General features: G+C 46.9%; 1 protein-coding gene across 2 annotated transcripts in view; it reads left to right on the top strand.

Annotated features, from left to right (window-relative positions):
- Positions 1–16,650, top strand: part of Clic6 (CLIC family member 6) — a 45,610-nt gene that overhangs the window by 15,007 nt on the left and 13,953 nt on the right. Inside the window, exon 1 of one of the 2 annotated variants that reach the window (XM_021256210.2) lies at positions 12,599–12,768. The exons of the other annotated variant lie outside the window; for it this stretch is intronic. Within the exon in view, the coding sequence (XP_021111869.2) occupies positions 12,709–12,768 (60 nt within the window). The 5' untranslated portion in view covers positions 12,599–12,708. Of the gene's footprint in view, positions 1–12,598; positions 12,769–16,650 lie in introns of those variants that run through there. 2 annotated transcript variants of the gene reach the window in all.

Genomic DNA, 16,650 nt, shown 5'->3' with positions numbered 1-16,650 from the left:
CTTTATCTCATTTTTTTCTTGGTCCCTTAAGGTTTATTTATGCTTTAGAACACTTTATGTTCCTTAGGTCACCCACCTCCCAATGATGTGGTTGATTGGGCATTTCTGTAAAAGTTATTACTTTGGCCCTTGGCAGAAAAAACAATCCTCTGTGATGCCATAGTTCCATGGGGAAACCGATCAACACATAAATTCTATTGACATCATCTTTTTCAGGATTGTAGGCTGCATATTAATAATCTCCTCATGAGCAATATCAGTAGGTGATGTTTCAAGATGAGAAGCCTTAAGTCTGTAGTTTAGATTTTCAGAACTAGAACCCTATAGCATACCTTATTCTGGTGGATTTGGTGGATTAGCCATTTGAGGCTTGTTGAGTGTTATTTATTAACACTCAACTAATGGCATTTGAATAAAAATGCAAAGAATTAAAAATCTCCCTGAAATTATGTACCTTGTTCACAAGAAATAATTTGTGAAGCGAGTTTAGGCTCTGCATTGCTTCAACACCCAACACTGGAAGTGGGATTTCAGAATGTTCTCAACACCACAGGGACACAAAACTAGGTCTGGAACAGTGAAAAGTGGGTGAAACTCAGGAACCCAACTTTCAGGGCAGCCCTTTCCTCTTTCCCTTTGTCACTGTACCTTCTACCTTAAAGACATGTTTACATGTCTATGACACAGAGCATTTCTGTTCACAGTGCCCTGAGGTGCTGATTAGAAATGTGTTTTGGGGGTCATTGATGATTGATTGACTCATGTCTTTGTTCATTGATTCAGTGAGTCTTAAGCATTCCAAATTCCATAAAATTATTTTTGTACAGTTTTGCATGTTAGGGATTTAAGGTTTCTGATCACTTCACATAACTGGCTCCTTTGAAAACAGGAGTCTACATGTTTTGCTCCTCCATTTGAGTGTGGGGGTTTCTTTTTGTTTGTTTGTTTTTGCAGACAGAGTCTCACTGGCCTTGAACTCACTATGTAGCCCAGACTTGCCTCAAACTCTTGGCAATCCTTCTGCCTCAGCCTCCTGAGAGCTGGCATTCTGGGCATGTGTCACCACGTCTGATAGCTGTGGGGCTTCTAAGACGCTGGGTCAAGGTTGGGATGCTGAAACAGCTGGTCCCTCTCTTCTCTTTGGGGTGTGGGTAGGAGGGAGTCATACCACTTGCCAAAGAAAGCACGCGGCATAGAAATGACCTCCTTCTAATAAAGCCTGGGTGTTCGCCTTGACCAGCCGGCTGTGTTTCTCCTTGTTTAGAGAGCAGCTAGTCCCTTCGGGCCTTGGGCCAAGCCCTTTCCCCTTACATTGGTCCAGCTAGGCCTCAGTGGAAATGGGGGAAGGTAAAGCTTCCAGGTAATTCTGTAATGTCTGAAATATCCTAAAAGCTCTCCATTTAACTGCGAACATCTATAGTGTAGAACTATCCCTGTCAAAGAACTTTCAAGTTTAGCTATAAATAAATTATCTGTGATCAAGGAAACCTTGAATTTATAGGATTCAGTGACTACTACAAAGAAATGCAAAATGAAGTCTAGTTGTTTATAATTGGGATAGTCAGCCCTCCAAACATAGTTCTAGTAAAATTTAGTGAGTTTCCTAAACTCCACACTTTCAAAAACTTCTGATTCTGATTTTCCTTTTTTTAAAGTGAACTTTTCGTAGTTTATACATAAAATGATATTTTGCTTTCCTGGTTGATTCTTTGGTTGCCTCTCACTGAGCAAAGTGGCAGCATTCAGGCTAAAATAACATTTGCTTTGAACCCAAAGCTGTGAAATCTGAGGCTTGGGTTTAGTAAAACAGGGTTATCTTCACATGTCCATGGCCAGGAAAAGGGGAGTGTGGGGGAGAAATCACCAGGTTGATATGGTGTAGCTCTCTTAGACATGAAGCGATAGTGCAGTTTACTGAGTGTGGATTCAAATGAAAAATCCCACACCACTGGACCACTGATCTGGCATGTGATCCTACAGTGCATTATCTAGTCACCTGCCTCCTTTACAAGCATTTTTGGCTGGGATGCTCATTTGTTTGCTGCTGTGGAAGTTCTTCCATTAAGCAAGACGATTGGAAGAGAAGCTAATGACCTAACTGACCAGAAATGGCTCTTGTTTTAAAAGCAAGCAGAAGTTTTCAATGAACATGTGATCCAAAAGACTTATTAAGAACTTCCAGTTTGGAAACCAAATCTACTTCGTCTCCTAGGTAGCTATTTTGCAATATTGTGTTTTAATTCTAGATTGTGTATTTACTTTCATAGCTATGGTGAGCAGCTGTAGCAATTAATATGACTGCTCAAAAGTACCTGAAAGGGGAGAGATCTGACTAGCACATCTTTACAATATAAAGCTTATGAAGAAGACAAGAGTATTCACCTGGCCTTGTGGGAAGGTATAGAAAAATCTCAAAAATGTACCCTTTTGGTTTGTGGATGGGGAAACAGGCAAAATTGTCACCTCCTGGAAAGGTTAGTGGTCACCTAGATTCCCTCTTGTAGATTGGGCCTGGGAAGACCACTCTCAGCTTGACAGACTGTAGCCTTTTTTAGATGGCTCTCTGGGACACAGGGTTTTGTGGAAGGCTAGTAGGGGCAATTTTAGACATTTGTATTCCTTCAGATCTTGAACATCATACAATACAGGTGATCACCTGAGAAGTTAATCACCAAGCCTACGATTTCTGCCATCCTTTAATGTTAAAAGGGAAGCATTCTAAAATCCACACTGATCCTAAATCCTGCCTCGTAATAATTCCCTTATGAATCCTGAAGATATTTCTGATTTACTGCCTAGTTTCTATCTGAACAAAAAGCCTGAAGAGGTCCCAGCTTCCAGCTGCAGAGAACTTTCATATATTGGTCATTGACACCAACCAGAGTGTGTTTAAAACCCTGCCCTTTGTTAACAGATAGCTCCAGGCCTTCAGTCTCCTTTATAGTTTTAAACTTTCCAAAGAAAAATGAAGAGAAAGCAGGTACCCATCTCCACTGTCAAGAAGAAACATGTTCCGAAAGAGGTTTGCAGAAGTGCTAGAGAATTCTGAACAACTTGAGAAAGCTGGGTTTTAATACCTTAGAGAAAATTAGGATTACTTTTCTACCACCTACTTTGCCCAGTATATGAGGTGACTCTCTTCTTTTACCCTCTGTGGTTCCTCGCAGTATTCCCACCATCAGTTCTTCAATAGGGGTAAAGAAATAATTTGTAGAGCTTAAATTATTATTTTCCTAACATGAGCCTAGTATGCACTGTCTAGCTGCTGACTTAAAATTAAGATGCACTTTTCTTGCAATCCTGGGAATCAATCTCAGGGGCATTCAGCCACTGATTAACTCCCCAGCACTTTTTAGTTTTTATTTTCAGACAAGGTCTCACTAAGTTGCCCTGGATGGGCTCAAACTTTCCATTCTTCTGCCTCAGCCTCCCAAGTAGCTGTGATTACAGGCATGCACCACCACACCTACCAAGATGCATGTTGAAAGGCACAGCATTCAAGGACCAGCTGTGTTTGGGTTCAGTGTTTGCAGTACCTAGGACAGAATTCCCTGAGGTCCAGGAGGCTTGTCGAGGCTGGGGAGAACAACTTATCTAGTTTCCCCCAGACTTTCCTGTTTTGAAAACTGGAAATCCTATGTAGCAGGAAGCCGCCAGGTCCCGGGTAAATCTAGATGGTTTAGTTCCTCACAGGGGCTAATAACTAGTGACATTTTCCATCAGAGCTTATTTACAGGTGGATGTGGTTAAGGGGGGAATAAATCTGAAAGTGGATCTCATGGCCACTAGGGGGCACAAACGACCTCTTGAAGAGTTCCCGCAACTTGACATTCGAAGCTACGTCTGGAAACCTTAGCAAACGCCCAAGATAAAAAAGAGCAAAGGGTCTCAGGTGGACTCCTCTTGAGGTACAGATGTAGGACATGCCCTGTTAGATTTTTGGTCATATGAATTCTGAAATGAGTCTTGCCAAATTAAAAGACTGGGAGAAGGCTATCTGGATCCCACTCCAGAGTTCCATCCGGGATTGTCCGGCAGAGGCAGTGGCCCCAAGGGTGATGGGGAGGAATGAGCAGGGCTCCCAGTGCTCCAGGAGTTCATGAGTCCACACAGAGGACCTGGGCTCCTGGCTTGGGGGGAGCAGGTTTAACACAAAAATCCTTACCTCTCCTCCTTGGTGACTGTGGCCATGTCACAAATCCTTGTGAAATGAGTCAAATGGCTCTGTGCAGGAAGTCTCTAGAAATTGAGTACTACCCGCTTCAGGCTTTCTCCCCGTGTGGCTGATTAACAGATGACCTGCTGAACTGTCTTTGAAAAGGTTTCCAATTCCCATGTGGGAATTGAGCTGTATGAGTTTCCTCTTGCCTTTGTGACAAACTTCCGCAAACTTGGAGGTTTAAGACAATGAAAATTCCTATAATCCCACCACTGGGAAGGCTGAGGCAGGAAAATTCAAAGTTGGAGTTGCACCAGGGGCAATTTAGTGAGACCCTGTCTCCAAATAAAAAACACAAAGAGCTGAGGATCCTCGGTACCACAAAAACCAAACCAAAACAGTTCATTATGTTACAGTTCTGTTGGTCAGAAGCATGACATGCATCTCGCTGCACTGGCACTAAGGCACCTGCAGGGCTGGGTCCTCTTTGGAGGCTCCGGGCAGAGTTCACATCTTCGCTGCTGCTGGTGCTGCCTGCTGTCCTTGCCTGCTGGCCCCTTCCTCTGTCTTCACAGCTGATAACATTTCATCTCTCTGACCATTCTTCCTTAGTCACTCTTCTTGTCACTGCTGAGACCTAACATCTGACACCTGCCACTTAAAGGAGGGGAGGTTTCTTTGGCTCATGACTTAGAGGGTTCAGTCCATGGTCGCCAGCTCCAGGGCAGGAAAGGAATGGTGGAAGGGTCTGGGCAGAGGAAAGCTGCTCAGGTCTTGGTGACCAGGAAGCAGCGAGAGACGGGAAGAGCAGGGAGGTGACACATTCTTCCAGGTCCCCTCAGTGACCGCCTCTTCTGCCCAGAGCCTGCTTAGCGCCCCTATGCTACAGTCACTTCCAAAAGCTCCACCTATGAGCACAGGAGGCCTTTGGAGGACATTCTCCATCTAAACCAAATACTTCCCTGCCCAGTCAAATCTTTCCTGACTACTTCTCACTTTTAGGGATTCACGTGACTATTGGGCCCGCTTGATCGTCCAGCATTATCTTCCTGTCTCCAAACCCATAACTTTGGTACTGTTTGCAACATTTTGCCAGGCAGAGGAGCGTATCCACAGGTGCCCCAAGTGAGGACGTGGAGCTCTTCGAGAGGCCATTGTGCTGTCCACTGTAGCAGAAAACAGTCGTAGAGTTTGTTCTCTCACACTTTGTCATCCTTATCTAAGGTCATGTGCACAGGGCAGACTTGTTTAGGAGAGTTGGTGGCTATTTTCCTGGATGCTGTGGAACTGCCCTGCTGGCTTTCACTGATACTTTCAGAGAGAGTCTGAAAAGTCTTTTTTCTGTGCTTATAAGTGGCCTCAGCTGGTGCTCAGCACTCTGTGGATGCTTGTATTGAAAGCTACTCAGGGCCAGTGCAGGCACTGGTTTTACCCGCCTTACAGAATTTCTAGACCCAAACATTTTTAGCCAGCAACACGAATCATGCTATGCGGGGCTGTGATTAGATTAGAGGATTAGAGGAGATTGGACAAGTAAGTCTTCCTTAGAAGACCCTAGGCCCTGCCTGCCCCTTTGGAAGCAAAAGTTCGACAGTCCGGCCAAGTCCACAGCTTTGCAGGACTCCCTAGTTTCTAAAGGTGGATGCCAGCCCTGGGCAGGGGTGGGGGGGTCTGTTAATCAGGCAGATGGACTCATTGCACTCAAGGGGTGGGGGAGGAGGATGCAAAGCCAACCTCATTGTCACCCTGGTTTCTTGCAAACGTTCCCTAGGCAGGGAACAGGAGATGTTGCCCATGGCCACCGAAGTCACCATTGATGCTGTCAAATATCTTCCTCCTACTGCCCCAGCACACAAGGTTTGATAGCCTCAACCCAGGTCCATTTTCTATCTCCGTCCCTGTGCCATTTGTACCTTATAACCTGCTTCTGAGCCCTGCCCTCTTGTCCTTATCATTAAGATTCATGTAGGCCACCCCCAGTCTTTACTGCACAGCCATGGGAGAAACAAACCAGAGCGGGCCAAAGACTCTGGGGAAGGACCCTGATGGAGGGGAAGCAGCAGCCCCCTCTCTTTGCCCAAGGTGGAAGACTCTAGCTGACTACGTGGATTCAAATCCTGCTGTGTAGCCCTGGGTGTTTCTCTACCTCTCGATCTTTCCTCGTGTATCAGTGGAGGTGGTGGTAGCACCTATATCTGATAGGGTGGTTATTAGGATTAATTGAGTTAATACAAGTAAAATGGTTAGAACAGTGAGCAGGGCAGAGTAAATGCTATGTATGTGTTAGCTGCTGGCTCTTTCGGGGGTTCATATTCCCATTGGTAAAGCACAGAGCTCGAATCTGTAGCCTCCTTAAGGCCTCAGGGATGTTATTTTGAGAAGATGCGTCTACTTAAGAATCTTTTTACAAGGACAGGTGAGAGCTAAATTCTGAGGTAACGCGAATGAGTTGATACTGATCTTTCAACCCTAAATTCTCAGAGGAGAAGGCACACGTTTGGGGCACCAGGGCACCCAGTTCTCACAGCTGCCAATGGCTGGGGGAGGCCCAGCAGGGCTTCCTACTCATCTTGGACTGAGGTTCAACTTTGTCTTTTTCATCGCAGAAATTGTATGGATGATCAAAGAGAAACTGGGAGAGCAATTTAGGAACTTAAAAATGAGGAGGTGCTCGTTTCTGGCCCTTGAGGGGTGCCCTTTGGTCGGGAGTGTCTGGTGCCCTAAGATGGGTGGTGCTGGGCCCCCCAAACTCATCCCCGATTTCCCTGCTTCTGGGTTGAGCTGAGACACAGGCTGCCTTGCAGGTGGGCTGCCAGCTGGGGTGGGGGACACTGGCTCTGGCCGAGAGCTGGCTCTGTGTGCACTTGGGGAGGTTTGCCAGGCTGGTCTTCCTGTACCTCCACAGACCTTTTCCCTGTTTGTCTCCTTCCCTGGAACTGACAGGTCCTAGTCCGGGGCGTCACAGGCACCACTGCCCAACCCGCCTGTGCTGAGGTCCTGGTGGAGGGAGCAGAGGTCTGTCTGGAATAAGTGAACACGTGGCTGGTGCTGCCAGGAGACACCGCAGAAGGCTGACATGGTGCTGCCCCCAAAGAAGGTCACCAACAGGAAACTAGTAGGGAACAGTTGGGTGCTAAACCAGGCAGAACCAATGCTATTGTCAACAGGGCCTCAGAAAAGGGAGAGAGACCAGAGAGTCATGGAAAGGGACATAAAGGGAGAACAGTGCACCTACATGGGAGCAGATGGAGGGGGACTACTTTAGGAGGCGACTTGGGATCACTAAGCATGTTGCATTTGGCCCAGAAAAGGACAGTGTTGAGGAGAGCAACTGGCTTGGTGGGCAGATACAGGATATAGGAGGGAGGGAAGAGAAGGAAGGAGAGAAGAAAGGGAGGCAGGGAGGTAGTAAAGAGGCAGGGAAGAGGAAAGAAGGGAGGGAAGAAGAGGGAGGAAGGGAGAGAGGAAGGATAAAGAAAGGAACGAGGCGAGAGGAAGAAGATAAGGAAGAAAGGTGGGGGAGGGAAGGAAAAGAAGGAAGGCGGCAGGGTATCAAGAGTCCCAGGGTGTCACCCTTCCGTGTGTTTCCAAGGTAACATGTCATTTCATTCTCCCCCAGCACGAAGGGGCAGTGCTGGGGGCCTCGTGTGGTAAGAGAGGAGGAAGAAGCGCTGCAGGGCGGGACGACCTGGCCAAGTCACATCGCCTGCGAGCAGTGGGCTCCTGGGCGGACTTAGCTCACACTCCAGCAGAGTGGGCTGGAGAAATGGCCTCCTGTCAGGGTGAACCTTGCGCAGGCACAGGAAGCGCTGAGGGGCTAGAGAGCCGGTGAGGAGAGACAGCTGTGTGCAGCTTGCCCTGGGGACGGCAGCTGCGGCCCTGGAGCCTGGACAAGAATGGTTTCAAAGGCAGCCATGTTGTGCCCAGGAGGACTGACCCTCAGGGAAGAGCCAAGAATCTGCTTTCCTTCTTGAGCACCCGGCTGCCTCCAGAGTGGGAGAACAAGAGAGGAATGTATTCAGCTAATCCTGTTTGTGGCTTCCGGCAGGTTAACATCTCCCTGGGCCTCACTTTCCTCATCTGTGAAATGGGAGGAATAACAAGCCATATCTTGCAAGATTTTGCGAGCATTAAATCTGATAACACCCATCAATTACTTGGCACCATATTGAAATCAGAGGAAGTAGTCAGCGAGTGCTATTATCAGTTTTAACATTTCACCTTAGCGTTTGATTATTTTTGAAGGCCATTTCCTTCCAGAACATTCTCATTCTCATGTTTAACCACTGTCCTGCCGGGGCCTGGTGGCTTTCTCCTCTCATTCCTTGCAAATCACTCTCTCTAAGGGGGAGGTAGATCGAAGATACCTGTCCCTCGGCTCCCCTGGCTCCCTTAGTGCCACCTCCAGAAGCCAGGAAGGAGACCAGTCTTTTTCCTTTTAGAGCAGAGATTTGGGTATGGTTTCTTCCCTGGAGCGCATCGGCCCCACATGGTCAAGGTGCACGCAGTTCCCCAGATGTTCTCTTCTCTCAGCCTTCACCTAGAGGCTGGTGTGGCTCCCAGACACAAAAGCAAGGCCAGGGCCTTCCTGGCTGAAGATCTGCTTGGGAAGGGACTTTAGTTCTTAATCTTTACTTATAATCAGGATAAGATGTTTACTTTTTGAGAGAGAGAGAGAGCGAGCGAGAGAGAGAAAATCAGTGTTTCTTTAAGGACTATACCATTTGGCATGAAAATCACACTAATTGAGACTTGTTAAAGAGTACCCTAAATCGGGCTGGGGATTTGGCTCAGTGGTTCTGGCCCCTGCCTCGCAAGTGCAAGGTCCCAAGTTTGATCCCTGGTACAAAAAAAAAAAAGCACCCTAAATCTATAATTGTCTATTCTGGCATGCTTGTGTTTGGAAGGCTAATGCTGCTGCTGCTGCTGATGACAATAATAGCCACCTTTATTGGATGCCCAGCCTATTCAAGTATATCAATGTCTTTTGCTCCATTTTTTAAAATAGGAAAACGAAGGCTTGCGGGGGTCAAATGAAGCCCCATGGTTAGTTGGTTGCGAGGCTACTTTCCCGGCCTCTCCCAGGCTGATACCTGAGCTTGCTTCCCGTGACCATGTTGTCTCGGGGAGACTGGCTGTTACTTAGAAACAGAAGCTTCAACTTAGGTGTGTGGGGGGATTACTGTTTTTTAATGTATAGAATTACTTGAAGCAGAATTAGTCAAAATCAAGACATCTTAGTTATTTTAAAATATTGCGTGTGGAGTCATCACCACACCAGGTGCCTGGGAATACAAGGGTCTGGGGACACTTTGCCTCTGAGATTCAACCAGCTGGCTGTCTCTCTGCCTCGCGCTCCCGCCTCCTCCTCCTTTCCGTCCGTTCCCATGGGAGTGTTATTGGGCGATCTCTTAGCAGTGAGAATTTGTGGGGTTCGGAAAGGAAGAATGTTCGTGGGAAGTGGTGCTAAAAAGAGAGGAGCATCCTGTGAGGTACTTTCTGGGGTTCACCAGGCTCCAGTCCCTTTGCAACAAATGCACGGAGGCCTTTGGTCATTTTTCTGGTTTTTCCTGCAAGCCTGCAAGTGTCAGGGCTGGCGGGAGCAGCCCTAATAAAGGAAGATAGGTCCCTGAGCCCAAACACATACTGCGTGAGGGTTAGCGAGACCCCACAGCCTCCACGGACGAGTCCAGGGAAAGGGCAGGCTCCCCTGGGCTTCGGGAGAGACGTCTCTTGGGCCTGAGGCCTGAGACCTCTGTGGTTGGCCATGAAATCTATGTTCGGCTGCCAGTTTTTTTTTTTTTTTTTTTTTGGTGCCGGGGATCGAACTCGGGTCCTTCCGCTTGCGCAGCAGGCGGCAAAACCACTGAGCTACATCCCCGGCCCCTCCAGTGCCAGTTTTTGAAGTGTTTGAGGCTGCTGTACTGTTGCCAAAGGCCACAGGGAGGAATTCAGGGTGGTAGGTGGGACACGGAGAAAGTCAGTCATTTCCCTTCTGATTTCCTTGAACTCTCTCTGGCTGTCCTGTGTTCAGCTATAATTGAAATGTCCTCTCCAAAACTCATGTTGCTGGTTTTTTAATTTTTTTTTTTTCACCTACCGAGGACTGCATTGAGCTACATCCCTTGTCCTTTTTTAATTTGTTAAATTTTGAGAGAAAGCCTCTCTAAGTCACTAAATTACGCAGCCTTGGCTTGAACTTGCAATCCTCCTGTCTCAGCTTCCCGGACTGCAAGGATTATAGGTGTGTACTCCCATATTTGGCTTCCCTGGGGCCTTTAAGAAGTGCTTAAAACATATGGGCTCCACCCTTAAGAAAGGGAGTGTTATCATGGGAGTGGATTGGTGGCTTGGTGTGAAAGTGCTCTCTCTCTCTCTGTCCATGTGATGCCCTCCACCATTCTAGGATGCAAAAAGAAGCCTCTCACCAGCAGCTGGCACCTTGATACTGGACTTCCTGGCCTCCATACCATGAGGTGGACCTAAATCACCCAGTCTGATATTTTGTTATAGCAGCAGAAAATGGATGGAGACAGCTCCTGACAGAGACCCCTGGCTGGTTCTTTAGGCCCAGGTTCCTCTTTGAAGAGAGCGGACTGTGGCCTCCCACAGCAAACTGCTGCCTGACCCTTCTCTTAGCTCCTCTCCTTAGCTGTTGTTTGTACTCGGTCTAAACTGCCTCCCAAACATTGGAAACAGCAGCCCATCATTCCTCACTGATTTTCTCCTCTTCCCTACAAAGCAGCCAGATCAGCCATGTTCCCCGAGTCCCCCTGCCAGACTTTGTCTTTTACCTCATTCCTGCAGGGACTAAGAGGTTTTCCTGTGCCCAGCGTACACACTCTGCTGCCTTGGTGACATCCAGTCATCAGAAAGAGCAGTGAGAATAATACTGACTTATTGCCTCTTTCTTCATCTTTCCTCTGTCCCCCAAATTGTTTGCATTGTATTTGGGAGGAGCAAAGTGCTTACTTTACATAATGTGCTTGCCATTTAAGCCCATATAGAATTTTCTAGAAAGAAGGTTGAACCGAGAAGGTAGAAAATCAAGATGGTAGCCAAGAAGGTAGGAAATCAAGAGTCCCCCTCTTAGGGGAATGAGAAGGTGGGTGGCCGAGGAGATTCCAAGAGTATACTGAGGGGTGATCAGCCCATCAAGGCCATTTGGTCCTTTGAAGGCAGTAGTGGGCCAGGAGTTGTTTTTGTGGAAAGTGGCCGTGTGGGTGGTGTCCTATGCCTATAAATTCAGACCAAAGGAGAGGTCATTTGTCTGAAGCAAAAATACAGGAAATTAAAAAAAAAAATCTCTTCCACAAATTCTTAATGGAGTAAGCATGGAAGGTGGGTGGGAAGAGGTTCTGATTTAAATAGGGCCTGTGTGGAAGATAAGCTGCTGACCTTACATCACCATTTGGACCTTTCCATGCACACTGTGGGGGCTCTGTCTTAGGCAGTGGGTGCAGGCCAAGACCCAGGCAAATTACTGCTGTCTTCCAAGTGGTGCAGGTTCTCAGAATATGTCGTAGGCATCTCACTTTCTTCTTTTGAGAAGTGCCACAGTAGGTCCTCCAAAAAGTCAGATTTGAAAGGCAATCCTACAAATTTAGGTCATCCAAGTACCTAGTTCTTTGCTGGAAATAAACGACATTCTGATCTCTCCAACTGCTTAATTGGATTTTATCGAAATGCATACATACAAAACCTTCCCCTGAAGGCTGAGAACCCTGCTGAGAAATTTAAGTGCAGAGTGCAATTAGCTGGAGAGAATTATCAGCATTGGGAAATAAAACTTCATAGGCCAGAACATCCCAATTATGGCGACAGTGTCAGTTACCCACCCTTAATATCTATGTATTATCCCATCATCTTGTCTGTTAATGAATATGGCCGAGACCATCCGTTCCCATTATTGCTCAATAATGGGCTATGGAGGTGGTGCATCTTCGCCTTTATTTTTGCTGGCACATCCTAGCACTGCAGCACATTAAAGTAATAAAATTAGGCAGCAAGGCGTCCTCATCACTCCCACCATGTTCCCGTAACCCGCTCATTTACAACAGACTGAGACAGAAAAAAATTTTTAGAGCAATTTAAGATGAGGCAACACTGGGTATGTAAATCCTGTTTTATTGGCAGTGGGGAGCAGGCTGATTCTTCCAAAACGTGTAGCAGCCCTCAGTTCACTCCTTAACAATTCGGTGTTAAGGCCACAAGGGGAAAATGTGCCATTGACACGCTCATCATTGTCGTCCAAGCTGTAGGTTCAGTGGCCCTGAACCCCACTGTCTCAGCCTCTGGCCAGATGTTTCACTTGGTTGCAGAGCCTCAAAGAAGCCCTTTAAGTTTTGACAGAGTCAGAAGACAAAAGTGGTTTTTATTTCTGAAACAATTTATTACTCCTTCCTCCTTTCTTCCTCCCAAAGAAGTAGCTGCCAAGATTCAGGAAATAGTGAGCAGGACAATTTCAAGGGAAAGCACCGCTTGGAGTCTGAGGCATTTAAGAGGTGAAGGGAAGCGAGAGAGAGCTGTGTGATCTAATCATCCTCCAGATGCCGTGGTGCGAAGTGCGGCTGCAGAGGCCCCGTGCAGACACAGAGGCCTTTGTCAAGGTGAGCTTCATCAGACGCTCCGCCACAGAGCAGGATGCATGGAGCTCGGCAGGGCTTTAGGTGCACTCAGCATGAGTTATGACTGGATTCAGAAGGTTAGGCAGACAAGGGGGTGAGGGAGGAGAACAGCTCCCCCACTCTGCAGAACCTACTTTAGACTTCACTGTGCTTAGGGTAGCTATTATGAAAATAAGAGGCTTCAGAGCCGAAGGGCAAGTCAGGACTGGCCAAACTATGTGGTGGCAGCATGTCCTTGTGCTTTTCTCTCCCCCTTCCTACTCTGTTTGGCTGACTGTGTCCCAACCTGCACTAGGGAAGAAGGGCCGTGGCTGGTGAGGGAACCCAAGCCTCCAGCTGCTGGCAGCTGTACAAAGCTCTGGTTCCAGGGCAGAGTGAGGAGTGGCACAGCCTTCCAAAGCACCATGAGGGGTGGGACTCTGGGCTGCAGTGGTCAGGTGGGCGAGGCAGGGCACGTTTCATAGTCCATCGGGGGCACAGTTCTTATGACAACTTGGATGCCTGTTTAATAACTGGTCCCCTCCTCAGCCCCCGGGCTCCCAGCGATGTCAAGACTCCACCTGGGGGAATTGTCAGACCCTCCCCGCTAATAGGCAGACAGACAAATAAATGCTGGCTCCAGGGAGGAGAGGGGTAGCGGGGTGGGAATCCCAGGCTGGGGCTTAGGAGGCTCCAAATACACTGAACTGGGTCTGTTGGCGCCTTTTTATGTGAGTCAAGTCCAGCCACATCTCCGTGTTCGTAGAGCTATTTATTAACTAGAGAGTCTCATGAGTCTTCTAGTCAATAGACTGTTCCACTAGGAGTTCACCCAGCCCTGTCTCACAAGAAGTGCGCAGGCTTACCTTCTGCCTGAGGTTCGTCTAAGGTCCCACTTCTCATAGCGTGGCCCCTGATCGCCGGCATTGCATCACCTTGGCCAAGCTTGTAAAGACAGCATTCAGATTCCTGGGCCCTAAGCAAGATTCCCTGAATCTGATCTTATTTTAAAAAATTAATACTTTCACTATCTTTTCTTTTCAATTGAGGTAAAACATATATTCAACATATTCAAACCTTAAGACATTGTCAGTGAAATATCCCTGTCTACCACCACCCAGATCAGATATATAACATTTCCACAATCCAGAAGTTTTCCCTGTCTTTCCTGGACATTTCCCATCTTCCCAAGTATCTTAGTCACTTTCTTGTCACTGGGACGCCATGCACAACACCCACAGTTTAAAGGATTAGAGATTTATTTTGGCTCAAATTTCAGTCCATGGTCAGCCAGCTCCAAAGAAGAAATAGCACAGGAGAGGGGTGTAGTGGAGGAAAAGCTTCTCCTCTTCGCCTGTTACAGAGCCAGGGGGCTGAGAGAGGGAAGGGAGATATGCATGCACACCCAGTGACCCCACCTCCTAACAGCAAGTCAGCCATAGTGCCCCGATAATTCACTCACCTTCCAAAGTCCCCACCTATGAGTACAGAAAGATTTGGACATGTAGATATAAACCACAACATTTAGCCCTTGGGCTGGAAAAGGCTCATGGATATCTCTTTATGCAAAATGCAATTTAGTCCAGCTCTAAGAGTTGCCAAAGTCCTAATAACTTCAGCATTACTGCAAAGTCCATGTCCAAAGCCCAAAGTCTTCTCTGAGACTCAAAGCAGACTCTTATTTGTGAGCCTTGAAACTCAACAGGAAAAACATTAGACCCTATAGCTCTGTGTCCAGCATCTAAGGCAAAGATGTGAACTCCAAAGGCCTTGGGTAGCCCTACCCCAACAGCATTGCTAGTTGCAGCTGTCATGACATCTCTCTTGGGCTGGCTTTGGTCACTCCCTGTGGCTTTCTTCAGATGTTCCATATTTTTTTGGCTTCTCCACCTTCCTGGACTCTCTACCTCACTTTGGGTTTATTTTCATAGCTTCATGTAGTGCCTTCTCAAGGGCACATTGCCTGGCTTCCCAGGCCTTCTTCTGAAATCTGAGCAGAAGCCTCCATGACCTCACCACTCTTGCTTTCTGTATACCTGTAAAACCAGTGACATGTAGATGACACCAAGGTCTGCTGCCAGCCCAAGGAGTAGCCAGACCCCCTTGGATCATGGTTCCAGAGGCTGATGAGTGCCTGGCTAGGAACTGTGAAACAGACCCCAGGGAGCTGATTTCCTAGGTGGCCTTTCTTGAGTAGTGTGCCATGGGGGCTCTCTTCTCAAAGCAGTCTTTCATCTTTGTACCCCTGAACTTGTGAAAGGTGAAGCCTTGCTAATTTCTCACATACCCTCAAGGTATCTTTCCAATTCTGATATATAAAGTACTTGGCTTCTTCTTCTTCTTTTTTTTGGTACTAGGGATCGAACTTGGGACCTTGCACTTGCGAGGCAGGCGGTGGAACCACTGAGCTAAATCTCCAGCCAATACTTGGCTTCTTTTTAATGTTAATGTCCTCAGCAACCAAGATCTCCTCTACCAAAACATTATAGGAGCTTCTTTCTTGTGGAAACTGAAAACTTTAAAAATCACTCAGCTGTGCCATTTGCTCTTGATTCTCAATGTAGAGCTGGTTAAAAGCCCCCATGTGACAGCTTGAATATTGGGCTGCCTTGAAATTTTCTCTGCCAGATTAGTCCATTGCTCTTAATCTCAGAATCCTGCAAAGTCTCAGGACATGAGAAAAATGTGAACAAATATTTTTCCAGAAAACACGCATGGCCCCAAATCCAACTGCCAATGCAGTCTTTGTTTCCAACTGAAACTTCCTGACCCTGACCTTTACCGTTTGCTTTTCTGTCAGCATTCTGGTCTTCAGATCTCTGACCAGAATCTTCCATCAAGCTCAGTTCACAGAATTTTAGGTCTTCTCTAGCTGGCATCTCCAAACCTTTCCAAACTCCCCCAGAGAACTAGTTTCAAAGGGTTCTGAACCATGTGATCAGGTAGCATTGCAGTAATGCTCTACTTCTCTGGTACCAAGATTTGACTTAATCACTTTCTCATTGCTGGGGCACAACACTTGACACCCACAACTTAAAAGAGGACAGGTTTATTTTGGTTCATGTTTCAGTTCATAGTTGGCAGGCTTCAGAGAAGAAACAGCATGGCAGAAGGACTTGGTGGAGGAAAAGCTGCTTCCTTCATGTGGCCTGGAAGCAGAGAGAGCAAAGAGAGATGGGAAGGGAGAGATGGCCTTCTGGGTAATACCTGCAGTGATCTGCCTCTTCTGATCAGACCCCACCTCCTAACAGCAAGTCAGCTATAGTATCTCCATCATACATTGACCTCTCAAAAGCCCCACCTATGAGCACTGAGGCTTTGGCGGGGGACATCTAGATATAAACCATTACACCACAGCAGCTGCTTTTCTGACTTCCCTAACCATAAAGGAGTGTCCCTTTGTTTACACTCCCCTCACACTGAGTTACACAGGACTTTGAATCTGGTTTCTGTCTCTTAAGATTATGTATGTGCAATGCATCCACAACATTGCGAATAGCAATAGCTAATTCTTTTTCTTTATTTTGTAGTATCCTATTGTCTGAATATACTATGACTGATTTATTTATTCTGCTCTAATGGGATCTAGGTTGCCTTCAGGTTTGGGCTATTATACTAAAGCTGCTAAGAATATTTGCATAAGTGTCATGTGGTGCCCATAAGCACTCATTTCTGTTGGGAGTGGAATTGCTGTGTAATAGAGTAAATAAGTGTATGTTTAGCTTTTTAGACAGCCACTAAACAGTTTCCCAAGTAGCTATACTGATTTTTACTCTTTCCAGCAATAAATAGGAATGCCGATTGCTCTGCATTCTTGCCTGTACCTGGTACTGTCAGACTTTGTAATTGTATTCATTCTGGTGAGTGCATTGTGGCATTTCCTTG

This window comes from Heterocephalus glaber, unplaced genomic scaffold (assembly GCF_053883595.1).
Source record: "Heterocephalus glaber isolate CG9 unplaced genomic scaffold, H.glaber_assembly_v1.0 deba00000122, whole genome shotgun sequence".
NCBI lineage: Eukaryota > Metazoa > Chordata > Mammalia > Rodentia > Bathyergidae > Heterocephalus > Heterocephalus glaber.
The sequence above is the reverse complement of the archived record's forward strand: the minus strand, read 5'-3'. Positions and strand labels throughout refer to the sequence as shown.